General features: G+C 43.8%; 1 protein-coding gene across 1 annotated transcript in view; it reads right to left on the bottom strand.

Moving 5' to 3' along the window:
• Positions 1–26,835, bottom strand: part of LOC309550688 (NACHT, LRR and PYD domains-containing protein 12-like) — a gene marked incomplete at its 3' end in the record, with an annotated part of 537,904 nt that overhangs the window by 457,458 nt on the left and 53,611 nt on the right. Inside the window, exon 3 of the mRNA XM_082251023.1 lies at positions 14,903–14,968. Coding sequence (XP_082107149.1) covers positions 14,903–14,968 — 66 coding nt within the window. The remainder of the gene's footprint in view (positions 1–14,902; positions 14,969–26,835) is intronic.

Raw genomic sequence — 26,835 nt, 5'->3', positions numbered from 1 at the left:
CATCAAAGAAAGTTGGCAGTAATCAACGGGACGCAGTTGAAATACCCACAGTGAGCCAACAACAGCAAGGGATAGACAATAATATACAGAGTTCAAACTTGCTCGCTCACCATAGCTCCCAGACACAGCACAACTTAAACTCAGACCTAAAGGATATGTTGGCGGTTATACCTACAAAACAGGACATGTCAGAAATGGCTTCCTCAATTGTAATGGCATTGACACAAGAAATTAACTCTCTTAAAGGACAGATGGATGCAATGACAAAAAAAATAGAAAAGGTGGAAGTGGAGACAAACGCTTTGAGTGTTAGAATGGATCATATGGAGGACACACATAAGATGTTTATTAGGCAATTAGTAACTTTAAAACTCCAACAAGATGATGGGGAGAATCGAAGCAGAAGAAACAATATACGCCTCCGGGGGTTAACAGAGGCAATACAGGGCCCGGATTTAAAACTTAAAGTAACGGCTATATTAAATACGCTGCTGGAAACTTCCCAAAATGAAGCAATAGAAATAGACCGAGTACATCGGGTAAAAGCCCCCAGGAGTATGGGAACAGATTTTCCCCAGGATGTTTTAATAAGGATCCACTTTTTCTCAATCAAGGAAAGAATTATGAAAAACGCATGGAAAAAAGGCCCATTTGACTTTGAAGGCTCAACCATTCGGTTACTTCCGGACCTATCAAAACAGACACTCAGGATGAGAGCAATCATGAAACCAGTTTTGGAAGTTATACAGAATGTTGGGGCCAACTATTACTGGGGGCATCCCTTTCATTTAATAGTGGTCAAAAAAGACAGTTCATATACCCTGAGGTGGCCGGATCAGCTACCAGGTCTTTTTACATTTCTTAAAGCCCCTCCTGTGCTGGTTCCTGACTGGTTGGGACTACAGGGATATAGGGACTCCTTGGGGCATCAAATGGCCGGGAAGGGACTGTAGGGAGGGGATGACCTCCGCAAGGGAGGAGGTCCTGCCCCGGGTTGTGGAAGTGGGGTACACACCCGGGGGAAGACGCCCTCCAAAAGGGGGTCCCTGAATAAATAAAAACGCTCTTGTTTCTTCTTCCGTTTCTTTATTTTTTTTTCTTTTTACCTAAAGGGAATTGTTAGTATAGACTGGGGACCGGGGATAGCGCGAAAAGGCCATAAAGTGCAAACCTGCAAATGATTAAAAAGGGGGAGGAGGGATCACGGTTGGATAGACGAAATTATTGGAATAGAAGTAAAATTTCCTCCGTGATAGGGATCATACGTAGTGGGCCTAAAACTAATCCCCTAAATAAAATAAGTGCCTATCGTGCTTCCCCGCTCCTTAAAATGAAATTAAGTCGGAGCGGTGCCTCACCAGGCCCCAAGGGGCAATCTTTGAAGTAAGAAAGTTATTGATTTATTCTTTTCTTTTTTTTTTTTTTTTTTTCTTTTTCTCTCTTTCTTTCTTCACATAATTAATAACTGTCTCATGGAGCGACCCTCCCACACGCCCCTGAAATAGATAAGTGCGTAGTCGCACTTTGGTCAAGGTTTGACGATTAGGGAATAGAGGGGAATAACAGAGAGGATCGGGCGGGACACATCCCCCCCTAGAGAGCGTCGAAGAAAGGGGGAAGCGCTCCCCTATTAAATTTTTTTTTTTTTTTGTACCTCCTCTCCTTCCCCCCGACTCCTTCCTTTCCCTACATTGAGGGATTGGGAATAGTGTATTTACAATTAAAGACCGAGGAGAGCAGGGTAAAATGGCCAGGGCAGTCAGAGCAGGTTTGAAATTGACTTCACTAAATGTAAGGGGACTAGTCACCCCAGAGAAACGCATGAGGGTATTAAATGATATGAGAAAGGGTCACACACAGGTGGCGTTTTTTCAGGAAACGTATTTTAAATTGGATAGCACACCCAAATTATACAATAGAAATTATCCATGGGCCTATCATGCTCCTTCACCAATCCCGAAATCAAAAGGGGTTAGTATGGTCATAGCGAAAGAAGTAGACTGGAAGCATCAAGAATCAAAGATAGATCCGCAAGGAAGATATCTTATGATTAAGGGCACAATAAGACAAAAGGTAATAACAATGGTCAATGTATACTTTCCAAACGCGAACCAATTAGCATTTTTACAGCAGCTGGTGCCATTGATACTAGACTTTCGGGAAGGAATATTGATAATGGGAGGTGACTGGAATTATGTGGCAGAACCCTTACTAGACACATCACGAGGCTCATCCCACCTATCTTATGCAAAACTCAATGGCCTCAGAAAGGAACTTTCCCTCCTTGACCTTATTGATCCATGGAGGATCATGCACTCAGGTGAAAAGGATTTTTCGTACTTCTCCGCATCTCATAATACATACTCAAGGCTGGATAGATTTATGATCCCCCAGGTTGAACTGGGAAAGGTTAAAGCTACTACGATTGGAACACCCATTATGTCAGACCATGCCCCAGTACATATTGTTATGGACCTGGACTCTGTACCACCAAAACCACCTACTTGGAGACTGAATGAAGCCCTATTACAGTCTCCAGAATCACGAACAGAAATAGAATTAGCTTTGACAAATTACTTCAAAGAAAACAATGGACTGCAGACTCCACCATCTATGGTTTGGGAAGCACACAAATGTGTCATTAGGGGGACATTGATGATGCTGGGCTCTCGTCGCAAAAAAGAATATGAAAAAAAAGTAACGGATCTGACGATACAGATAGGAAAATTGAGCGCTATACACAAAAAATCACTAGCGCAGGCACATTTACTCTCTCTTATCAAGACTAGAGAAGAGCTGAATACACTTCTATATCAAAAAACAATTAAAAGTTTAACATTCATGAGGAGGCAAATATATGAATTTTCCAATAAACCAGGGGCCATGTTGGCCAGGGCACTACGGGGACCACAGAAAAAAACAATAATTGCGCAGATACAATCAAAGAAGGGTAAGAGAGTGGTAGAGACAGAGGAAATTGTGAAGGAATTCAGTAGTTTTTACCAATCTCTCTATAATATAAATACAGGGAGGGAAGTAGACAATGAGGATAGTGGGTTAGTTATAAAAACGCGTGAGTATTTGGAAAGGTCTGGGATGCCCTCCCTGGAGAAAGAACAGGTAGAGGCGATGGAAGGAGACATTCTAGAGGAGGAATTAGAATATGCTATTAATCAAAACAAACCCCACAAGGCCCCGGGCCCCGATGGTCTAACCTTGACGTACTACAAACAATTTTGGACACAGTTAAAAGTCCCTCTTCTAGCCCATTTTAATAATATCGCTAAAGGAAACCAGGTACCCATAGACAGCCTACGGGCCTATATCTCACTAATGCATAAAGAGGGCAAGGATCCCTCTTTGTGTGGTAATTACCGCCCTATAGCACTACTGAACTTGGACGCGAAATTATTCGCTAAAATTATTGCAAATAGAATTATAACATATATCCCGCAACTGATACAACTGGATCAGGTGGGATTTATTCCCTCAAGAGAAGCAAGAGACAACACAACCAGAGTAATTGATCTCATATCCTATGCTCAGTACTCACAAAAACCTCTGATGCTGCTCTCTGTAGATGCAGAGAAGGCCTTTGACAGGGTGGCCTGGGGTTTCATCGAGGCCACCCTGTCACATATTGGTCTGGGGGAATGGATGAGAACGAGCATTATGGCACTATATACGTGTCCTACAGCTGCAGTTAACGTAAATGGCTGGAGATCAGATTTTTTCGAAATTAAAAAACGGTACACGCCAGGGATGCCCGCTGTCCCCATTAATTTTTATCTTGACATTAGAACCCTTATTATGTACCATTCGAAAAGACCCAGAGATTAAGGGATTACACATGGGGGGAGCGCAGCATAAATTAGCCGCCTATGCCGACGATTTAATTTTTTTCATAACAAAACCGGCACAAGAGTTGCCTTTAATTTTAGGGGCAGTTCAGGAATATGGGAAGGTTTCTCATTTTAAAGTAAACCTAGCAAAATCAATGGCAATGAACATTACAATTCCAGTTGTGGATTGGAGGGAAATACAACCTTTCTTTTCCTTTCAATGGACAACAAAAGCACTTACATATTTAGGAATACAGATTACATCCCGAACAGAAGATTTGTATGAAGCGAATTTTCCCCCTTTTATAAGCACGCTCAAGAAAGATATTGCGAGATGGCAGACCCTGGCCTTGACATGGTTTGGAAGGAGTAGCTCCTGGAAGATGAATGTACTTCCACGAGTACTATACTTATTACAGGCTCTACCAATAGAAATACCAGAATATTTCTTTATGCAAATGAAAACTCTGATGAGATCATTTGTATGGGCCAATAAAGCTCCAAGAATAGGAATAAATACTCTTACCCGACCCAAATGTCAAGGGGGGATAGGATTGCCAGATCTGAAGCGTTATTATAGGGCAATACATCTTACTAGGGCACTAGATTGGCATTGCAATACGAAAGTTAAACAATGGGCGAGTTCGGAAAACGTACTGACAGAATGTCCAGTCCCCATGGCTCCTTGGGTGCCGATACCTCTTGACGATCCTATATATTCACATCCGACGATAGGAACTACAATAAAGGTATGTAGGAGTATACAAAAAAAAAATACACATTGCCCCCCCAATTTCCCCTATGTTACCACTAGCGGGAAACATGGACTTCTTGCCAGGTCATAATAAGAGAAAAATAAGAAATCTCGCGCGGGGAGGAAAAATACGCTTGGTAGACTTATGGACACAGGAGAACCCCCCCACCGTGAGAGAGATCATGACTTGGTCAGAGGAAACCTTGGACGTGTTCTCTGCATTACAAATTAGACATTACTTGGTAGACCTACAGAAATAGGGATATATCCCTCGGCCTCTGACACCATTTGAAACCCTATGTAGAGGAGGAAATACAATCCCACACGCCCTATCGTTCTTTTACTCCCTTTTATCTAAGGAACAAGAGGATCAAACATTGATCTTTATGGCTAAATGGGAACGAGAATTAGGATTCAATTTTAATCTACAACAAACAAAAAAAATCTTAGCACTCGCACACCAGTGTTAATTTCGTCAACGAAAACGTTTTCGTCACCGCTTTCGTCGCAAAGTATAGCACATTTTCGTCAAATGACGACAACGATGACGAAAATCAAATCCGTTTTCGTCAACGAACGAAAACTAAACGAGAATGTGAGGCAGGGACGTTTACCCAACTTCCGGTCTTCACTGAGTTCCGCCTGTGTGGCGTCTGGCGTGGCGTGCCCCGTGACGTCCGACGTCTATAAGAGAGTCGACTCGAGACCAGTCACCTGACCTGAGACCTCATCACCAGACAGCACTACAGCCAGAGCCAGGCCCGACTCATCACACAGTCACACGGCAGACGACCAGGCAGTGGCGGCGCGGCACACCACCACATTCTCCAGAGTGAGTTGCAACAGCCAGCTATTATTGCCCCTGAGTCCCCTCAGAGCTCAGACCACCACTATGATCCAGGACTGTGTGTGCCGTCGCGTGAGGCATAGGCCGCTGAGGCCCGCCCGGCCCATAACTTCTAGTTAGTTACTAGTTAGAGACCACCACCCTTAAACCTGAGACCCGAACCCCCATCCAGATCCAGCACTGATTAGACCACCATCCAGCAGACCAGCACTCACTGCAGCAGCATTTCAGGCCTCCTCTGACCAGACTGAGAACACCTTCAGCCCTGTGTGCAATACTGCAATGCATTACAGGCCATCCCTGGCTTAGACCTGAGACCACCAGGCTCCAGCAGCATTACAGGCCTCCTCTGACTGTCCTGACCAGTGACCACCACAGGCATCCAGGGCATTACAGGCCACCCCTTAGCCTGAGACCACCAGGCTCCAGCACTGTCCAGTATACAGGCCTCCTCTGTCTGACTGTCCTGACCAGTGACCACCACAGGCATCCAGGGCATTACAGGCCATCCCTTAGACCTGAGACCACCAGGCTCCAGCACTGTCCAGAATACAGGCCTCCTCTATCTGACTGTCCTGACCAGTGACCACCACAGGCATCCAGGGCATTACAGGCCATCCCTTAGACCTGAGACCACCAGGATCCAGCACTGTGTCCAGCAGCATTACAGGCCTCCTCTGTCTGACTGACCTGACCCCCACAGGCATCCTGGGCATTACAGTTACAGGCCATCCCTTAGACTTGAGACCACCAGGCTCCAGCACTGTCCAGCAGCATTACAGGCCCCCTCTGTCTGACTGTCCTGAGTCTCCTGACCATTGACCCCCACAGGCATCCAGGGCATTACAGGACATCCCTTACAGACCTGAGACCACCAGGCTCCAGAGTCCAGCACTGTCCAGCAGCATTCCTCCTCGCTCTGACGACCACTGTCATCCACAGTTCCACACAGCACTCACTGTCATCCAGAGAAATGTCAGCGACCGCCGCGTCTGTCTCGTCTGTGACTGGTAGAAAGAGAAGAGAAGATCTATGGGTGTATTTTACATTTGATGCTAAGGACAACAAGACCCTTTGCAAACCATGTGGAGTGACACTAACTGGCAAAAATACAACAAACTTGAAGCGTCATTTGCGGACAACTCATCCCGAAATTCATACAAAGGTAAGCAGTGCAGGATAGCACTTAACTCCACTTTTGTATAAAGAGATAACTTAGCGCTGAGTGCGAGAGAATGTAAAATCAGAATAACTATAATTTTTCCCCCTAATTTAACCCCACAGATACAGAAAACCTCAAATGATGGACCAAGTCAAGCCAGTGCACCACCACAGCAAACAATTTATGCTGCTCTTTTCAGTGCTTCAAAATACAAAATTGACTCTAAGGAACAACAGGCCAGGGAGGAAGCCATAGCAAGATGGATTGGGCGCTCCGGATTACCAGTCAGAACGATTGAAGATGAGGACTTTGTTAGCATGATGGAGACAGTAGATAGAAAGCTGACTGTTCCAAAGAAAACTAAAATAAGCAATCTAATTGACAAACAATATGAAGATGAAAAACAAAAATTCAAAAAGAGACTGACTGCTGCTCGGAGAGTATCTATTTGCACTGATTTGTGGACCAAGAAAGGACTCTCAGCTTCATTCCTTGCTATAAGTGCATGCTACTTTTGTGTTGAACAACATAAACTTGAACACATATTGTTGGCCCTTGAACAAGTAGCCCACCCACACACTGCACAGTCAATTAAAACATGTGTGGACAAATGCTTGCAAGAGTGGGACATACCAAAGAGGAAGATCCTTACAGTGATAACAGACAACGGGAGCAATATGGTGGCAGCATTTAAACAAACCGCAGCAGCAGCAGCAGCAGAAGAACCACCCACCTCTAGTGAGGAAGACTCCCCCATGACAGAAAGTGACTCTGAGGCAGAGTCTGAAATTGATGACCTACGGTGGGTGAGCCAATTTTGATTTTATTTTACATGACACGGTACGGTTGACAGTTAATTATCACATGCATATGAGATGATTGATGTGGGGGGCTGGGGGCACTAGTATCCGTGCTCTAGTTTACTCTATGGGTGCATCTTTGTTATTTTTCCAGTAGTCTTTTCTAAAAGTATTCCCATAAGATGTTAAATGTTAAAATAATAGAATGGAACAGAAAGCTTTTCTATACTTTATGCTTATTTGGCTGTGTTCCACTGTTAGGTACCAACAGATCGACATGGACCGGACACCATGTGTAGTGCATACCTTACAACTAGTGGTCCACATGTTCCAGAAGGAGGCAAGTGTGAAGAGAATACTGGATAAAGCAAGATCAATAGTGAACCTCTTCCAGTCTTCCATCGCAACACAGAAGATATTGGAGCATTGTGGCCTGACCATTTTCAATGACTGCCCCACTCGCTGGTCAAGCACATTCAACATGATCGCAAGACTCCTCAAACTGAAAGAGTTAGTCTGCCAAATCGCCAACAACATGGGATGGGACAGCTTGCTCCCTAGTGAATGGCAAAAGCTCACATCATTGCATGACCTATTGCTGCCTTTTGCAGAACATACTAAAACCCTCCAGAGTGACACCATGTCAATGTCCCTAGCTGTCCCTGCTCTTTTTGATCTACTCAGCCACCTTGAGGACTTTAAACAGAACACTAGCTACCAAGACCTTGCCACAATTGCACAGAAAATGAAAGGGAATGTGAACCAGCGTTTTGCTTCATTGTTAGATCCAACAGATGAAATGTTCTCGCCACTTGCAGCAGCTGCTTGTTTTGTCAACCCTACTGTCTGTGAAACCCTTGTTGATGTGGCAGATCATGAGAATATTCAGGAATTGCTTACAAAGGCAGAGGAGTATGTGATAAGAAAATCCACTTCGCCCCACATGCAACATCATGAATTGTCTGAAGATGATGTGGAAGAACTAGTGGAACAGGAGAATATTGAAAAATCTGAGGAAGTTGAAGAAGCACCGGTATCCACATCTAAGCAGCCAATCTTTCGGTTTCTTGCTAAATGCCGCAGAAGACCCAGGCAGAGGATCTCCCCAAACAGCATAAAACAGCAGATCAGAAAATATAAGGAAGAGCTTTTGCATCAAGTTGAGGACAACACTGCAACAGATTTTTGGCTGTCAAAGAGTGACACTATTTATCACCAGCTAAAACCTTTTGCTTTAGACCTGCTGGCTATGCCAGCTTCTCAAGCCTTTGCAGAGAGGGTATTCAGTGTCACAGGTGACCTCTCTAGAGGCCGGCGGAATAGAGCAAGGGTCATTTTGGCACGAAGTGCTTTCCTTAAAATGAATCGAAACAAATAGAAGTGTTTTATTATTGTTATTTCTATAAAAAGCATAACTAATACTTGTGCTTCAAAAACAGTTGTAATTGTCAATTCAATTCATTAGAAAATTGCTGCACAGTGCACACAGGCTACAAAATGCATTTGTATGTGGAACAATAACACAACCACCACCACTTATTAACTCCTCTCTCTCTCTTAGCATTGACATTGACAAATGAATAGAGACAAATATCACACTAATGAAAAAGAAAAATAGATCAGTAACGGTCAAAAAGGGCAGCCTTACATCGGGGTCCTGCTGCAGATCTTTTTAGTGTAATATTTACCTCTATTGTCATTGCGAATGCTGAGACTCAGAAAGAGGAGAGAGGAGGAGTTGATAAAAAGTGGTAAGTCTGTTATAATTCTTACGCTAATGGCATTATTAGACTGTGTGCACTGTGCACATTTTTATTGAATACATCTGAGAATTAGAACTGTTAAAATAATAAGCTGACACTGTAAATGGATTGGGTTCTTCTTATTTAGAAATAAGCATTACCCTCCTCAAGTTTTACAGTATTGGTTTATTATGCAGTGCCAGTGCCAGACTGGCAGTGACAGTGCCTGTGCAAGTGTGCACTGCAGCTGTTCTTGGATGGTTGAGGCAGGACGTTGTTCTCTCTGAGGATGTTTTTGTACCATTCTTTATTCATGGCTGTGTTCTTAGGCAAAATTGTGAGTGAGCAGTGAGTGAGCACACTCCCTTGTTGGCTGAAAACATAGCAACCCCCCCACAGTGGTCTCAGGTCTCAGGATGCTGTACTGTTGCCATGAGCATGACACGGGACTGATAAAGTGAGCTGATGCATATTTTTTCTTCCCTGGAGTCTCTGTAGCTGTTCTTGGATGGTTGAGGGGGGAGCTGGGGCTGGACTGGAAGAAGGAAGTTGTTCTCTTCTGGGGATGTTTTTTTACCATTCTTTATTCATGGCTGTATGTTCTTAGGCAAAATTGTGAGTGAGCAGTGAGTGAGGCGAGCACACTCCCTTGTTGGCTGAGAACTTAGCAACCCCCCCAGCCCCCACAGTGGTCTCAGGTCTCAGGACAGGATGCTGTACTGTTGCCATGAGCGTGACAGAGCAGGACTGATGTGAAGTGAGCTTATGTCTGCAAAGTTTTTATTTTTTTGTATTTTTATTACATTTTTACATTTTTATGTTACCCCCTTTGGTTTGGTCAAAAAAGCAATATTATTGGCATTGGCAAAACAATTTTGCCTTAATAAAGACAATAATGACTAACTCTGTGTCTGTGTAGTAGTGTGTAGTGCTGTGCTAGTGCATGCTCAAAGCTTAATACCATAAATAATAACATATTCGATTTTTCATTCACTCCAGGACCAGCAGTAGTATATAATGAGTTTGGAAATTGTAGAGAAATGCTTAAATAATGCATTACAAATTACAATTGAACTACACCCAGTCGATTATAGATGACTAAAATGAGTTTTAGTCAACTAAAATGTAGGACGTTTTAGTCGACTAAAATGTAAGATGTTTTAGTCGACTAAAATGTACTGGAGTTTTAGTCGACTAAATATGACTAAAACTAAAACACTTGCAGAAGACTAAAATGGGACTAAAACTAAAATGTCATTTTAGTCCTAAGACTAAGACTAAAACTAAATTGAAATTTGCTGCCAAAATTAACACTGCACACAAGGCCTCGATAGCTAATAAATACCAGGAGATTAGCTACAAAATTGTGGTGAGGTGGTACAGAGTCCCAGCAATATTACATAAGATGGATAAAAAAAAAATCCTGACAATTGTTGGAGATGTGGAGAAGTGGGAGGATCAATGTTTCACATTTTCTGGTCCTGTTCCCGGATTAAGGATTATTGGTTAGAGATTGCGAAGGTGATTAAAAACCTCACTGCAACAGAGGTGGAAGGGGACCCGGCTTTGTGTCTCTTACACTTGACAAAGTTATCGATTAAGAAATACAGGAACTCCCTTTTGATTCACTTGTTAAACGCAGCCAAGGCGTGTATTCCTGGGGTATGGAGACAAACCATACCTCCATCGATACAAACATGGAGGTAAACGAAATACATAGGATGGAGACATTGATAGCAGCACGCAGTGGAAGGGAGGAAAAAACCCGTGTCTGCTGGCAGCCCTGGACCATATATACATCTTCGGAAGAGTATTTGAAGACGCAGGCAGAGGGAGAACAGGGAGGAGAAGGGGGTTAGGAGGGGGGGACCCCCCCTTTTTTTTTTCCTCTCTTCCTTTTTTTCTTTCGCTTCTCCTTTTATATATACACCTATCGAGTACTGCGGGGCAATGATTAAACCGCAGTGAAGAGTGGTATAGGATAGATTCACGGGTTGTATATGTACAGCACAACTGCACAAATAGTGCAGTTTATGTTTTATATCCCTCTTGGAAGGGTCGATTCTTTAGATGGATTGCACTGTAATTTTTTGATGTGTTAGGGGGGATTGGGGGGAGATGCAGAGGAAGGATTCACTGTTTGAGCATGTGTGTCACAACTATGTAGTTCTATGATTCACGATTCACACCCCTCCTTGGAGGGCTGATACAGGATTGTTTGCACTGGTATTCACTAAGTGTTGCGGGGAGGAAGTGGAGTTAGGGATGGGATTTGTTTTAAACCACCCCCTTTTTGTTTTTTTTTTTTTTCTTTTCTTGGACTGTAGAAGCAGAAGGGGAATCTCCGTTAGGGTTTTCTGTTTATGTTGTATAAGATGGATACTTATGGTATAAGTTGTGTGAATACTATGAATGTTGTCTATGATTATATGTAATTGTATTACGTGGAAAAAAAACAATAAAAATGTTGGAATTAAAAAAAAAAAAAAAGAGTTTCCTTGGATAGGTCAGGGAACAAATTTAGAGAAGCCCCGTCAAAGTCTATGACCTGCGTACCCCGCAGCTTGGACATGATGGCATTCTTGTCCTCGTAGTAATGGAGGCGGCAGATGACATCCCTGGGTAGGTCAGTAGATAGGTTGCGGGGTCTGAGGGTTCTGTGGGTACGATCAAAGCGCAGTGGGTCAGTAGGAGGCTTACCCAGAACCGAGTTAAAGATGCCCCTCACCGAGGCCTCGAGGTCCTCATCCCTCGTAGCCTCGGGAAGCCCGCGGATGCGGATGTTGTTCCGCCTATTGCGGTTCTCAAGGTCTTCCATCTTGTACAGAGCAGCTCGATGGGCGATCGCCAGTTGTGTAACTTTATCTTGAAGTTCCTTGATGGAGCCTTCCTAGGCATCCTGCCGACGCTCCGTGTCCTCTACTCTGGTGAGAAGGTGAGACATGTCCGAACGGACTGCTGCAATGTCCTTCTTGAGGGAGCGTTCTAGGTTGCGGAACATGCCCCCGATCTCCTGTTTCAGGCCGTGCAGCAGGGAGGACATACCGGAGGCGTCGGGGGAGTGAGGCTCGTCCACCGTGTCGGAGAAGAAGGAGGAGGCAGGTGAGTGTTCCCGCGGCGAATCGGAGTGTGCGGAGGATGCCTTACCCGACTCCGAGGCTGCGGCCCTGCTCCCTCGTGCGTGAGCACTCGAGCTTCCCGCATACAGGAACTTTTTAATGGACCCGGAGCTGGGTTGTTTGGAGGACGAACCCTTCCCGGACCGTTTGCCCGACATAGATCTGAGGTTTGGGGCTTTAGAAGGCATTGCCAGGGGTTATCTTGCCGAGATGCCGCCGGAGCTCAGATCAAGCACGTCTGCTCGCCGCCATGCAGAAGCCACGCCCCGACTATCCCGCAATTTAATTGATCCCCAAAGGTTTTTATTGAATAGCGGAATAGGAAATATGATCAAAAAAAGTGTATGTATCTCAGACGTACAAAACCACACTAGGCCCCAATTACTATTGTTTGTACCCCTAAAAGGCTGAATGAGGAGTAGGAGGAGTATGGAACAGGCAGCACCCTCAAATCTTCAGAAGTATGAGATGAACCCCAAAAACTTGGAAAGGTGGATCTCACACGTACCAACACAGACTATCCCGCAATTTAATTGATCCCCAAAGGTTTTTATTGAATAGCGGAATAGGAAATATGATCAAAAAAAGTGTATGTTTCTCAGACATACAAAACCACACTAGGCCCCAATTACTATTGTTTGTACCCCTAAAAGGCTGAATGAGGAGTAGGAGGAGTATGGAACAGGCAGCACCCTCAAATCTTCAGAAGTATGAGATGAAAACTTGGAAAGGTGGATCTCACACGTACCAACACAGACTATCCCGCAATTTAATTGATCCCCTTTACATATACTACTATTACCTTTCCAGATCGTATCCATAGACTATATGGTTTTCTCTGCCTATACTTGGCTTTGGCCTATTTGGATTGAAGTATCCCATATAGTTGGGATTGTGGGACTCGACAACTCCCTACCTGGTTCCCTGGACATTGTCTTAGGAGCCCATTTTGTTGCCTTCACGGGATATCCACGGCACGGATCCAGGGCATCTCTCATCCTGAATTCGCAATTATGCGATTTTTTTTATGCATTTTTGGTGAGCATATATGTATATTTATTGTTTAATACTTATTGTTAAATGAAGAATGTGATATATTATAACTGTCTTTTTTCTTTCTTTGTAAAGTCCGCCTGGGATTCAAAAAGGGTTTCTGAAGAAGCTGTTGTGAACCTGTGCGGTTCAGCGAACGCATCAGCCTCATCCCTACTTGGTTGTGACTATGTATGAGTCATTGTCCCTTTGTAGCTAAGACTAACTTGTTATAGTTATTATTAGACAGAGCATTTGCCAAGTCTATTGATTTTTAGCTTTAAGATTCTAGGTCAATAAAATTATTTTTTTTGTTTACAATATCTTATTGGTTTTGATGTCTTATGCTTACCTGCACCAATCTAGCAGCCCCCTCTAAAATCCCATTATTTTAATAGGTGTGGTAGGGCCCATTAATATCCTTTTTGGATCATACCACACCTGCATCTTATCAATTATCTCTGATCAGGATGTGGGTGCTGTGTTTTTGAGTGCTATCTTTGTTCTTTTCCACACCCAACATTAACCTATTGGTCTGATATGCAAAAAATGGCCTGGTCCGCTCCAGAAGTTGTTAAATAGGTCGTGTCCTGCTTATTTCTATTACAGAAGATGTTTACATTCCTTGTAATAGGAATAAAAGTGATCAAACATTTTTTTTAAAGGGACAGTGTAAAAATAAAAGATAAAATAAATAGGAAAAAAAATTAATGCGCCCCGTCCCTGTTAGCTCGCGGGCAGAGGGGAACGTATACAACAAAACGTGCCTACATGTGTAAACGGTGTTAAAACCACACATGTGAGGTATCGCCACAATCGTTAGAGCGAGAGCAATAATTCTAGCTCTAGACCTCCTCTGTCGAAATTTTTAAAGTGTCGTCTATGGAGATTTTTATGTACCAATGTTTGTCGCCATTCCACGAGCATGCACAATTTTGGACGCATGATATGTTGGGTATCTATTTACTCGGCGCAACATTTGCTTTCACATTATAGAAAAAATTTGGGCTAACTTTACTGTTTTGTTTTTTCTAAATGCAGTGAAATTAATTTATTTATTTTTTTTAAATTGCGTTTGAAAGACTGTTGCGCACATACCGCGTGATAAAAAATATTGTAACGATAGCCATTTTATTCTCCAGAGTCTTTGCTAAAAAAAAAAAATATATATATATATATATATATATATATATATATATAATGTTTGGGAGTTCGAAGTCATTTTCTAGAAAAAAAAATACTGATTTTAACTTGTAAAAAACAAGTGTCAGAAATAGAGCTGGTCCTTCAGTGGTTAAAGGGCAATACAGTTATCCAATGGTGAGAACACGTTTTATAGATCCATTTCATCTTAATGAGCTTCAGGACTTGGAATAAAATGGAATACAATTTAGTGTTCAACAATTCTGAACCTGGTAACAGATGACAGACCCCAGATCCAGTATAATCTGTCTATATAATACTTCATTATTATTTGTAAATATTCAGATCTAGAAAGCGCTCAGTGGAGTAGATGGTACAAATGAATTATAAATATTCCACCACCATCTCTGCACCTTACACAAAGTGAGTCATGTGATAGATACACTAGGAGTTTTATTTACCTCTCAGGTCCGGAGTTAGGGAGTGTCCGAATTCATCCAGCAGAATCTGATCCACCAGACCCTCACCTATAGAGAGGAATATAAGATAATGAGGATGAGTCATGTATGATTGAAGCTGACCTTTCACATACAAACTACACATTAGTTATATTTTGCTGCTTGGACATAATTGTAATCTGCAATATCGCACAAAAGTAAGTACACCCCTCACATTTTTGTAAATATTTTATTCTATCTTTTCATGTGACAACACTGAAGAAATGACACTTTGCTACAATGTAAAGTAGTGAGTGTACAGCTTGTATAACAGTGTAAATTTGCTGTCCAAAGTAGTCCTAAATGGTCTCCTATGTAAAAGAGACGTCAGACACCTTCCTCTCCCTTCAGTCTGGGGTTCAATTCTGTGCTTAATTTTAGTGTGGATCCTGCAACATAGATGTAGCACCCTCCTAGGTAGGTGCTAGGAAAATTATAAGGGAGGCCCTGCCTGCTTATCAGGGGGGCCTAATTGTTCAGCTAGGCTGTCATGTGTTTCCAGGTGTACCTGTTGAGCTTGGGGAGTCTCCCCACTGTGTCCAATGAAGGCTCTCATTGGACATTGGAGGAAACCTGGCCAATAGCACACCAGGGCTTGTATCTACCCCAGAGGGTAGAATTTGCTGCAGTGCATCCTGGGAGGGGATATAAGTCTGTGGGGAGCATATGACAGGGCGTTTTTGGCGGGAAGCAGAGTCCCAGGAGGAGGGTGATGGCTGTCTCTCCTCCTGTCAGCACCAGGAAAGGTGTCCTTGGCGGTCGGCATAGAGGACAGAAGGTTGAGCTGAGCTGCAGAGAGGGATCCAGTGTGCTGTGGACTGAGTGGAGTTGCTGGGGAGGAAGTTTCCAGGAAAGCAGTGTCGTGAGAATTGGAAACTGCCCAGGGGTCTGCCTAGGAGAGGGGACCACTCCAGAAGGTCAGAGGGATCCAGGAGCCAGCTAACCAGTAGAGAAGGCTTAGAAAGGGGGGTGCCAGAGTCTAAGCCCTGAAGAGAAGTGTGTGTAAAGAGGGCGCCGGGGCGGGCCCTGAAGTGTTAAGCGTTGCAGCAGTATTGCAAGTAGCTACCTCACAGGAAAGTGTTAAGGGAGCTTCTACAAGGACTTTGTGCCACAAGAAAGTGACAGGAGTCAGTTCAGTGCTAACAGACCGCAAGTCAGCATTCATTAGCGCCAACCGGCATTGACCGGCATTCAGCCAGCGTCAAGTCAGCGTCAGCAGGCATTTTTTCAGTTGTCCTCCTAATATTGTGCATAGTTGAGCCAGAAGAGTATCCCACTCGTCCCTTCTCCCATCCAAGTTCTCAATAAACCTAAAAACCCAAAGACACTGGACTGATTCTTGTCTCAGTGCTCACACTTGGAGAATATGCCTAACTGTGCTGTTATTACTAGCGATAACCCTGGCAAACCCACATCCAGCAAAACAGCTTAGAATCCTGCTACATATAATTGGCTGGCTCTTGGGCTAGTCCTCTATGCAAGGGCTGCATACAAAAACCTGTGCTTAATTACTGTTTGTTCTTACATGCAGGTGTTGTGCTTCTGATTACTCGGACTACATTTCTAGGCTCAGGGTGTCAGCAGCTTTAATTTACTACCAGGTCTGGACTAGTTAGGACCTTAAGAACTGAGAGGCTTTGGTTGCTTCTCACTTGAGGGAGACATTCAGGTTTACTTCAGTGTACTTTTCTCTATATGGATTCCAACCAAACATTAAGGTTATGGTCAGGTCTAGGCAAGGCCAGTGCTCCCGTTAGGTGAACTAGGCAGTCGCTTAGGGCGCACTGCTGGTTAGCCTAGGTAGGGTGCAGGCCAGCCCAGATGGATGGATTATTCATGCCGCTCGCCAGGCCTGGCACCACGCCACGAGACTCCGTGGCTTCGCTGGCATGGTGCTGACTGTCTGTCACTCACTGTGCAAGTGCAGGCCTTACACAGACACGGTCATCTCTGCTGCCTGTGTACACGAATTGGATTGATTGATGACATGTTCACCACCTACAGATCCCGCCAAACCGGCCTGACTGCCAGCAGTAAACCAGGACAGGTCCAGCCAATGAGGTGCTAAGCGTGGCGCACCTCAATGTGACCTCATTCCCTCCTTCAATCTCACCCACAACAGAGCAGAGGAGCCTGCAGTCCTTGGCTGTCCCATGCGGTGTTGAGCTGGGAGGAGAAGGTAAGACGAGAGAAGAGATGTGGACGGACATACCAGTGTGTGATTATATGAATATATGATATGATAGAAATGATATGATATAAAATTATATCAGCATTAAATATAAGCAGCAGTCTTGCGTGATCCAATTTCCTCAATATTATATATCAGCAGGAAAATATAATATATACAAAAGCAGCAGTCTTGTGTGATCCCCAATATTATATATCAATGATACGGTATCTCACAAAAGTGAGTACACCCCCTCACATTTTTGTAAATATTTTATTATACCTTTTCATGTGACAACACTGAAGAAATGAGACTTTGCTACAATGTAAAGTAGTGAGTGTACAGCTTGTATAACAGTGTAAATTTGCTGTCCCCTCAAAATAACTCAACACACAGCCATTAATGTCTAAACCGCTGGCAACAAAAGTGAGTACACCCCTAAGTGGAAATGTACAAATTGGGCCCCAAGTGTCAATATTTTGTGTGGCCGCCATTATTTTCCAGCACTGCCCTAACCCTCTTGGGCATGGAGTTCACCAGAGCTTCACAGGTTGCCCCTGGAGTCCTCTTCCACTCCTCCATGACAACATCACGGAGCTGGTGGATGTTAGAGACCTTGCACTCCTCCACCTTCTATTTGAGGATGCCCCACAGATGCTCAATATGGTTTAGGTCTGGAGACATGCTTGGTCAGTCCATCACCTTTACCTTCAGCTTCTTTAGCAAGGCAGTGGTCGTCTTGGAGGTGGTTTGGGGTCATTATCATGTTGGAACACTCCGAAGGGAGAGGATCATGATCTGCTTCAGTATGTCACAGTACATGTTGGCATTCATGGTTCCCTCAATGAACTGTAGCTCCCCAGTGCCGGCAGCACTCATGTAGCCCCAGACCATGACACTCCCACCACCATGCTTGACTGTAGGAAGACACACTTGTCTTTGTACTCCTCACTTGGTTGCCGCCACTCATGCTTGACACCATCTGAACCAAATAAGTTTATCTTGGTCTCATCAGACCACATGACATGGTTCCAGTAATCCATGTCCCTAGTCTGCTTGTCTTCAGAAAACTGTTTGCGCACTTTCTTGTCCATCATCTTTAGAAGAGGCTTCCTTCTGGGATGACAGCCATGCAGACCAATTTGATGCAGTGTGCGGGGCATGGTCTGAGCTGACAGGCTGACCCCTCCCCCATCCCTTCAACCTCTGCAGCAATGCTGACAGCACTCATACTATTTCCCAAAGACAACCTCTGGATAGAATATTGAGCACATGCACTCAATTTTTTTGGTCCACCATGGCGAGGCCTGTTCTGTTAAACAGCTGTATGGTCTTGGCCACCGTGCTGCAGCTCAGTTTCAGGGCCTTGGTAATCTTCTTCTAGCCTACATCATCTTTATGTAGAGCAACACTTTTTTTCAGATCCTCAGAATTTTTTGCCATGAGGTGCCATGTTGAACTTCCAGTGACCAGTAGAGAGGAGGAATAACTCCAAATTTAACACACCCACGCCCCATTTCCACCTGAGGTCTTGTAACACTAACGAGTCACATGACACAGGGAAGGGAAAATGGCTAATTGGGCCCAATTTGGACATTTTCAATTAGGGGTGTTCTCAATTTTGTTGCCAAATTAATGGCTGTGTGTTGAGTTATTTTGAGGGGGCAGCAAATGTACACTGTTATACAAGCTGTACACTCACTACTTTACATTGTAGCAAAGTGTCATTTCTTCAGTGTTGTCACATGAAAAGAAAGAATATATTTACAAAAAAAGGGAGGACAGAGACTTTGATTTTTTTCTGCTCTCTGTTGTACAGTATCTCACAAAAGTAAGTACACCCCTCACATTTTTATAAATATTTTATTCTATCTTTTCATGTGACAACACTGAGGAAATGACACTTTGCTACAATGTAAAGTAGTGAGTGTACAGCTTGTATAACAGTGTAAATTTGCTGTCACCCTCAAAATAACTCAACACACAGCCATTAATGTCTAAACCGCTGGCAACAAAAGTGAGTACACCCCTAAGTGACAATCTCCAAATTGGGCCCAAAGTGTCAATATGTTGTGTGGCCACCATTATTTTCCAGCACTGCCTTAACCCTCTTGGGCATGGAGTTCACCAGAGCTTCACAGGTTGCCACTGGAGTCCTCTTCCCCTCCTCCATGACGACATCAAGGAGCTGGTGGATGTTAGAGGCCTTGCGCTCCTCCACCTTCTGTTTGAGGATCCCCACAGATGCTCAATCGGGTTTAGGTCTGGAGACATGCTTGGCCAGTCCATCACCTTTACCCTCAGCTTCTTTAGCAAGGCAGTGGTCATCTTGGAGGTGTGTTTGGGGTCGTCATGTTGCAATACGGCTCTGCAGCCTAGTCTCTGAAGGGAGGGGATCATGCTCTACTTCAATGCGTCACAGTACATGTTGGCATTCATGGTTCCCTCAATGAACTGTAGCTCCCCAGTGCTGGCAGCACTCATGCAGCCCCAGACCATGACACTCCCACCACCATGCTTGACTGTAGGAAGACACACTTGTCTTTGTACTCCTCACCTGGTTGCCGCCCCACACACTTGACACCATTTGAACCAAATAAGTTTATCTTGGTCTCCATAAATCCATGTCCTTAGTCTGCTTGTCTTTAGCAAACGGTTTGTGGGCTTTCTTGTGCATCATCTTTAGAAGAGGCTTCGTTCTGGGACAACAGCCATGCAGACCAATTTGATGCAGTGTGCGGCGTATGGTCTGAGCACCGAGAGGCTGACCCACCACCCCTTCAACCTCTGCAGCAATGCTGGCAGCACTCATACGTCTATTTTCTAAAAACAACCTCTGGATATGACGCTGAGCACCTGCACTCAACTTCTTTGGTCGACCATGACGAGGCCTGTTCTGAGTGGAACCTGTCCTGTTATACCACTGTATGGTCTTGGCCACCATGCTGCAGCTCAGATTCAGGGTCTTGGCAATCTTCTTATATCCTAGGCCATCTTTATGTAGAGCAACAATTATTTTTTTCAGATCCTCAGAGAGTTATATGCCATGAGGTGCCATGTTGAAATTCCAGTGACCAGTATGAGAGAGTGAGAGCGATAACACCAAATTTAACACACCTGCTCCCCATTCATACCCGAGACCTTGTAAAACTAATGAGTCACATGACACCAGGGAGGGAAAATGGCTAATTGGGCCCAATTTGGACATTTTCAGTTAGGGGTGTACTCACTTTTGTTGCCAGCAGTTTAGACATTAATGGCTGTGTGTTGAGTTATTTTGAGGGGACAGCAAATTTACACTGTTATTAAAAGCTGGACACTCACTACTTTACATTGTGGCAAAGTGTAATTTCTTTAGTGTTGTCACATATATAATGAAATATTTACAAAAAATGTGGAGGGGTGTACTCACTTTTGTGAGATACTGTGTGTGTGTGTGTGTGTGTGTGTGTGTATATATATATACATATAATTATATCAAAAGACTGCTGCTTTTGTGAATATAATAAAAGACTGCTATTTTTGTATATATCTGCTCTTGGACCGCCCCACGAGCATATACTGCGGCAGGGTGGCCCTTCAGCGCAAAATCACGTACACAGGGTCCATTTAGCCACCCAAACATCAAATTGATGAAACTTCACGCCTGGTTGTGGAGACGGTAATGCTGCAGAAAAAGGGTCTGTCAGATAAGGTAGCAAACACCATATTGACAAGCAGGAAAAAGGTCACCAAGGCTGTATATGAAAAAGTCGGCAAAAAGTTTGATGGCTGAAGCAAAGACATTGAGGTTAATGGAGCGGGGAGTGTTTCCCACAGTCTAAGGAGTGGGCAGATGAAAACCTCTTGCATAATACCCTAAAGATCCAAATAGCGTCCCTTTCCTCCCTCAACATTTAGTAAGCAGATAACCCACTCCTAAAACGGTTCCTTTACTCGATTGTTTTGTCTCCAGATCTGGCTTTCTTATCTAAAGCCTATTCAGATTTCCATACAGTGGAGAAAATAATTATTGAATCCCCTGCAGATTTTGTAAGTTTGCCCACTTACAAAGAAATGAAGGGTCTATATTTTTTTTTATCATAGATGTATTTTAAATAGAGACAGAATATCAACCAGAAATCCCGAAAAAACACATGACACAAATGTTATAAATTTAGCTGCAGTTCAACGAGAAAAATAAGTATTTGATTCCCAAGCAAAACATGACTTACGCCTTGTTGGAGAAACCCTGGTTGGCAAACACAGAGGTCAGACGTTTCCTAAATGGGGTGGGTGCAGCCGTACTGGGTGCGAGGATGGCCAAAGAGTTAGAGGGGCTTTTAAACTAGGTGATGGGGGGGAGGGTACAGATGTAGAATTAGCCAGTGGGAAGCAAGTTTCAGAGGGCAGAAATGGGGGCATTAGCGGTAGGGTGTTCGGAGCTCCTAAACCCAGGGTGGGTACGGGGAAAAATCAAGAGAGCAGCCTAAAAACATCAAATGAGGATAAATATAACCGATCAAAATTACGAGGTTTGTATACCAATGCCAGAAGCCTGGCCAACAAGATGGGAGAGCTGGAGCTGCTGATGTTTGAGGAGGACTTAGATTTTGTGGGGATAACTGAGACTTGGTTTGACAGCTCTCATGACTGGATGGCGACCATTTAGGGGTATTCCCTTTATCACAGGGATAGAGAGGGTAAAAAAGGGGGAGGAGTATGTCTGTATATTAAGAACAGTATACAGGTAAATATGAGGGATGATATTAATAATGGAGCTATGTACGAGGCAGAATCCCTATGGGTAGAGCTTCAAAGGGAAGGCACGGTGGGGAAGGTAATATTGGGCGTATGCTATAGGCCCCCCAACCAGAGGGAGGAGGGTGAGGCGGACCTCATGTTACAGATAGGATTGGCAGCAAGGATGGGAAATGTCATTATAATGGGGGACTTTAATTATCCGGATATAGACTGGGCAGAAGGAACCGCGCACTCAGCCAAGGCTCGGCAGTTCCTAAATGTTTTGCAGGACAATTTCATGGGTCAGATGGTGAATGTACCGACAAGAAACAATGCGGTACTTGACCTACTGATTACCAATAGTACAGACCTGCTCACGGATATAGAAATACGGGAAAACTTAGGGAACAGTGACCATAGGTCAATTGGTTTCAGTATTAATTACAGTAATAGGAAACACAAGGGTAATATATGGACACTGAATTTCAAAAGAGCCAATTTCCCTAAACTGCGCTCGCTGCTAGAAAATATCAATTGGGATAGAACCCTGGGAACAAAGAACACGGAGGAAAAATGGGAGTGCTTCAAGAGCATACTTAACAAGGGGGTGGGCCAGTGCATTCCACAGGGAAATAAATTTAAAAGAGCAAAACTAAACCCTGGGTGGCTAAACTCCAACATTAAAATGTATATTAGAGCTAAAGAAAAGGCCTTCAAAAAATACAAGACTGAGGGGTCATTGGCAGCATTTAAGCATTACAAAGAGTGTAATAAGAAATTTAAAGACGAAATCAGGGCGGCTAAAATAGAACACGAGAGACATATAGCGGAGGAGAGTAAAAAGAACCCCAAGAAGTTCTTTAAGTATATAAACAGTAAGAAAGCGAGGCCTGAACACATTGGCCCCATAAAAGATGATAAAGGAAAAATGGCCACTGAGGACAGAGAAAAGGCGGAAGTGTTAAATAATTTATTTTCTTCAGTCTTCACAAAGGAATCGGGGGGCTACACGAACCCCGCTTGTAAGGCCGAACTAAATAATACACCTCAGGAAGTGCCGCCATGGCTAACAGAAGACAGACTTAGAGCTAAACTAGAGAAACTTAACATAAATAAATCCCCGGGACCGGATGGCTTGCACCCGAGGGTTCTTAATGAGCTCAGCCAGGTGATTGCCAGACCATTATTCTTGATCTTTAAGGATAGTTTACGGACGGGTATGGTGCCAGCTGATTGGAAAAAAGCCAATGTGGTACCAATATTTAAAAAGGGGCCGAGATATATCCCAGGTAACTATAGGCCGGTCAGCCTAACATCTGTAGTCTGCAAAATTTTGGAGGGGATGTTAAGGGACCACATACAAGACTTTAGTAATGAAAACGGTATTATAAGTAGTAATCAGCATGGATTCATGAAAAATAATTCGTGCCAAACCAATCTATTAACCTTCTACGATGAAGTGAGCTGCCACTTAGATAAAGGAAAGCCTGTGGATGTGGTGTATCTGGACTTTGCAAAGGCCTTTGACACCGTTCCCCACAAACGCTTACTGTACAAACTAAGGAAGGTAGGTATGGACCATAAGGTGAGTACCTGGATAGAGAACTGGCTCCAGGGGAGAGTACAGAGGGTGGTGATTAATGGGGAGTACTCGGATTGGGCGGGTGTGGAAAGTGGGGTCCCCCAGGGTTCTGTCCTGGGACCAATCCTGTTTAATTTATTCATAAATGATCTAGAGGAGGGGATATCTAGTACAATCTCAGTATTTGCGGATGATACTAAACTAAGCATGCCAATATCTTCTATGCAGGATGTGGAAACCTTGCAAGCGGACCTAAACAAAATAACGGGGTGGGCAACTACATGGCAGATGAGATTTAATGTTGAAAAATGTAAAGTAATGCACTTGGGGGCCAGAAACCAGAAAGCAAGCTACTTACTAGGGGGGGAACCTCTGGGTGAGTCTAGGATGGAAAAGGACTTGGGGGTACTGGTAGTCAACAGGCTTGGCAGTGGCATGCAATGCCAAGCCGCTGCAAGTAAAGCCAACAGAATACTGGGATGTATAAAAAAGGGGATTCACTCCAGAAATAAAGAGATTATTCTCCCGCTCTACAAGACTCTGGTCCGGCCACATCTAGAGTATGCTGTCCAGTTCTGGGCACCGGTCCTCAGGAAGGATGTGCTGGAACTGGAGAAAGTCCAGAGAAGGGCAACAAAAATAACTAGGGGAATGGAGGACATCAGCTATGAGGAAAGACTACAAGCACTGAACCTATTCTCTCTGGAGAAGAGACGATTGAGGGGGGATATGATATCAATGTACAAATACTGTACTGGCGACCCTAGCATATGGAAAAACCTATTCAGAGAAAGGAGATACAATAAGACACGTGGCCACTCACTAAAACTTGAGGAAAGGCGGTTTAACCTTAAAGTGCGTAAGGGGTTCTTCACTGTAAGAGCGGTAAGGATGTGGAATTCGTATCAGCAGGGAGCATTGATAGTTTCAAAAAACTGTTAGATGGGCACCTTAAAGACCACAACATACAGGGGTATACAATGTACGGTTAAAAGCAAACACACACACACATCATAGGTTGAACTGGATGGACTGATGTCTTTTTTCAACCTCACTAACTATGTAACTATGTAACTATAGTTGGTTACCAGGTTTGCACACATTTAAGGAGGAATTTTGGTCCACTCTTCTTTACAGATCTTCTCTAAATTCCTACGGTTTCTAGGCGGTTTCTAGGCAACTCAAAGTTTCCGCTCCCTCCATACATTTTGTACAAGATTAAGGTCTGAAGACAAGCTGGCCACTCCATGGCCCTAATATGCTTCTTCTTGAGCCACTCCTTTGTTGCCTTTACGGTATGTTTTGGGTCATTGTCATGCTGTAAGATCCATCCATGACCCATCTTTAATGTTCTGGCTGAGGGAAGAAGGTTCTCATTCTGGATTTTACTATATATGCCCCATCCATTGCCCCCCCCCCCCCCAATGTGGCAAAGTTAGCCTTTACCTTTAGCAGAGAAACAGCCCCAAAGCATGTTTCCAACGTTGTGCTTGGCTGTAGAGATGGTGTTCTTACGGTCATAGTCAGCATTTTTCTTCCTCCAAATACAGTGAGTCCTTCTTTTCAAGAAGGCACATGTACATTCAATCCATTGAACATCTAAATGATGTGGCTCAAGAAGAAGCACATTAAGGTCATGGAGTGGCCTAGTCAGTTTCCAGACCTTAATCCTATAGAAAATGTATGGAAGGAGCTAAAACTTCGAGTTGACAAGAGACAGCCAAGAAACCGTAAGGATTTAGAGAAGATCTGTAATGGACCAAAATCTCTCCTGAGGTGTGTGTAAACCAGGTTACCAACTACAAGAAATGTCTTACCTTTGGGCTTGCCAACAAGGGTTTCTCCAGCAAGTCCTTACCTTTGTGCTTGCCAATAAGGGTTTCTCCAGCAAGTCCTAAGTCATGTTTTGCTTGGGGATCAAATACTTATTTTACTCACTAAACTGCAACTTAATTTATAGCATATTTTATTTATGGGGTTTTTTTTTTTCTAGATTTTCGGTTGATATTCTGTCTCTATCATTTAAAATACACCTGTGATAAACATTATAGACCCGTTATTTCTTTGTAAGTGGGCAAACTTACCAAATCTCAAGGGGATCAAATAATTATTTTCCACACCGTAGGTCACAAAATATTATTATTCCCTCCCTTCTGGCCTCTAGGGCCAGCAGGAAAGAGGAAACATACTCCAAACTGGATGTCAGGAAGATCCTCATAGCCTAACTAGAGAAAACCAAGGAGTGGCGAAGATCAACAACCATGTGCGGTTCACATTCAAGGCCTAATAAAACAGACTTCAAAAAGCACAATAGCAAGATGGATCAAGCTGGCCATAACCTTGGCATGTCAAGCACAAAACTTTGCTCCCCAAATGGGATCAAAGCTCATTCTACCAGGGCCTGGGCTTCCTCAGTTGCAGAAGAGCAGGGGAACCACTGGAGCAGATATGCAGGGCAGCGACAGGGTTGAGCTTCAAAGCCTTTGTAAGGTACTACTGCATCAACTGCCTGTCCAGTTAGGATCAAACTTTCGGTAAGAAAGTGCTCCAGGCTTTGACTCCTCCCTAGCAAGTATTGCTTGATACATCCTCTCAGATGCTGCCCTGGAAGATTACTTGAGAAAACGGAGTTTGGTACCTGGTAACACTTTCTAGGAGTCTTTCAGGGCAGTACTCGTTCGGGCCCTAACTGTCAATTTAAATTAGAATCAGGCCACCCTCATGAAGTCTGTTTCTGATTGTTTGGTCAGAGACATTCACACCAGTGTCCTGCTGGAGGTCATTTTGTAGGGCTCTGGCAGTGCTCATCCTGTTCCTCCTTGTACAAAGGAGCAGATACCGGTCCTGCTGATGGGTTAAGGACCTTCTACGGCCCTGTCCAGCTCTCCTAGAGTAACTGCCTGTCTCCTGGACTCTCCTCCATGCTCCTGAGACTGTGCTGGGAGACACAGCAAACCTTCTGGCAATGGGAGGTATTGATGTGCCATCCTGGAGGAGTTGGACTTCCTGTGCAAACTCTATAGGGTCCAGGTATGGCCTCATGCTACCAGTAGTGACACCGACCCCAGCCAAATGCAAAACTAGTGACAAACACTCAGAAAAGATGAGTAGGGAAAATGTCAGTGGCCATTCCTGTTTTGGAGGTCGTCTCATTGTTGCCCATCTAGTGCACCTGTTCATTAACACCAAAGCAGCTGAAACTGATTAACAACCCCCTCTGCCCAATATCCCAGAAGTTTACTTGACTTGATTCTACACTCTGATTAAAAAATGTTTTTTAGATTTTTTTGAGTAGTGTGTGTGTGTGTGTATATATGAATATATATTTATGTGTGCGAGAGAGAATTTTTTTTTTTTTTTAGCTATCATGTGTCAGAACATCTCATTACATGTTCTTTTAAACTTTGATTTAGCTTTTTAAAC

The sequence above is a fragment of the Pelophylax lessonae genome (assembly GCF_965119305.1).
Source record: "Pelophylax lessonae genome assembly, chromosome: 3".
In the NCBI taxonomy this organism is placed as follows: Eukaryota; Metazoa; Chordata; class Amphibia; order Anura; family Ranidae; genus Pelophylax; species Pelophylax lessonae.
Note: the sequence above shows the minus strand (reverse complement) of the source record. Positions and strands in the feature narration are given on the sequence as shown.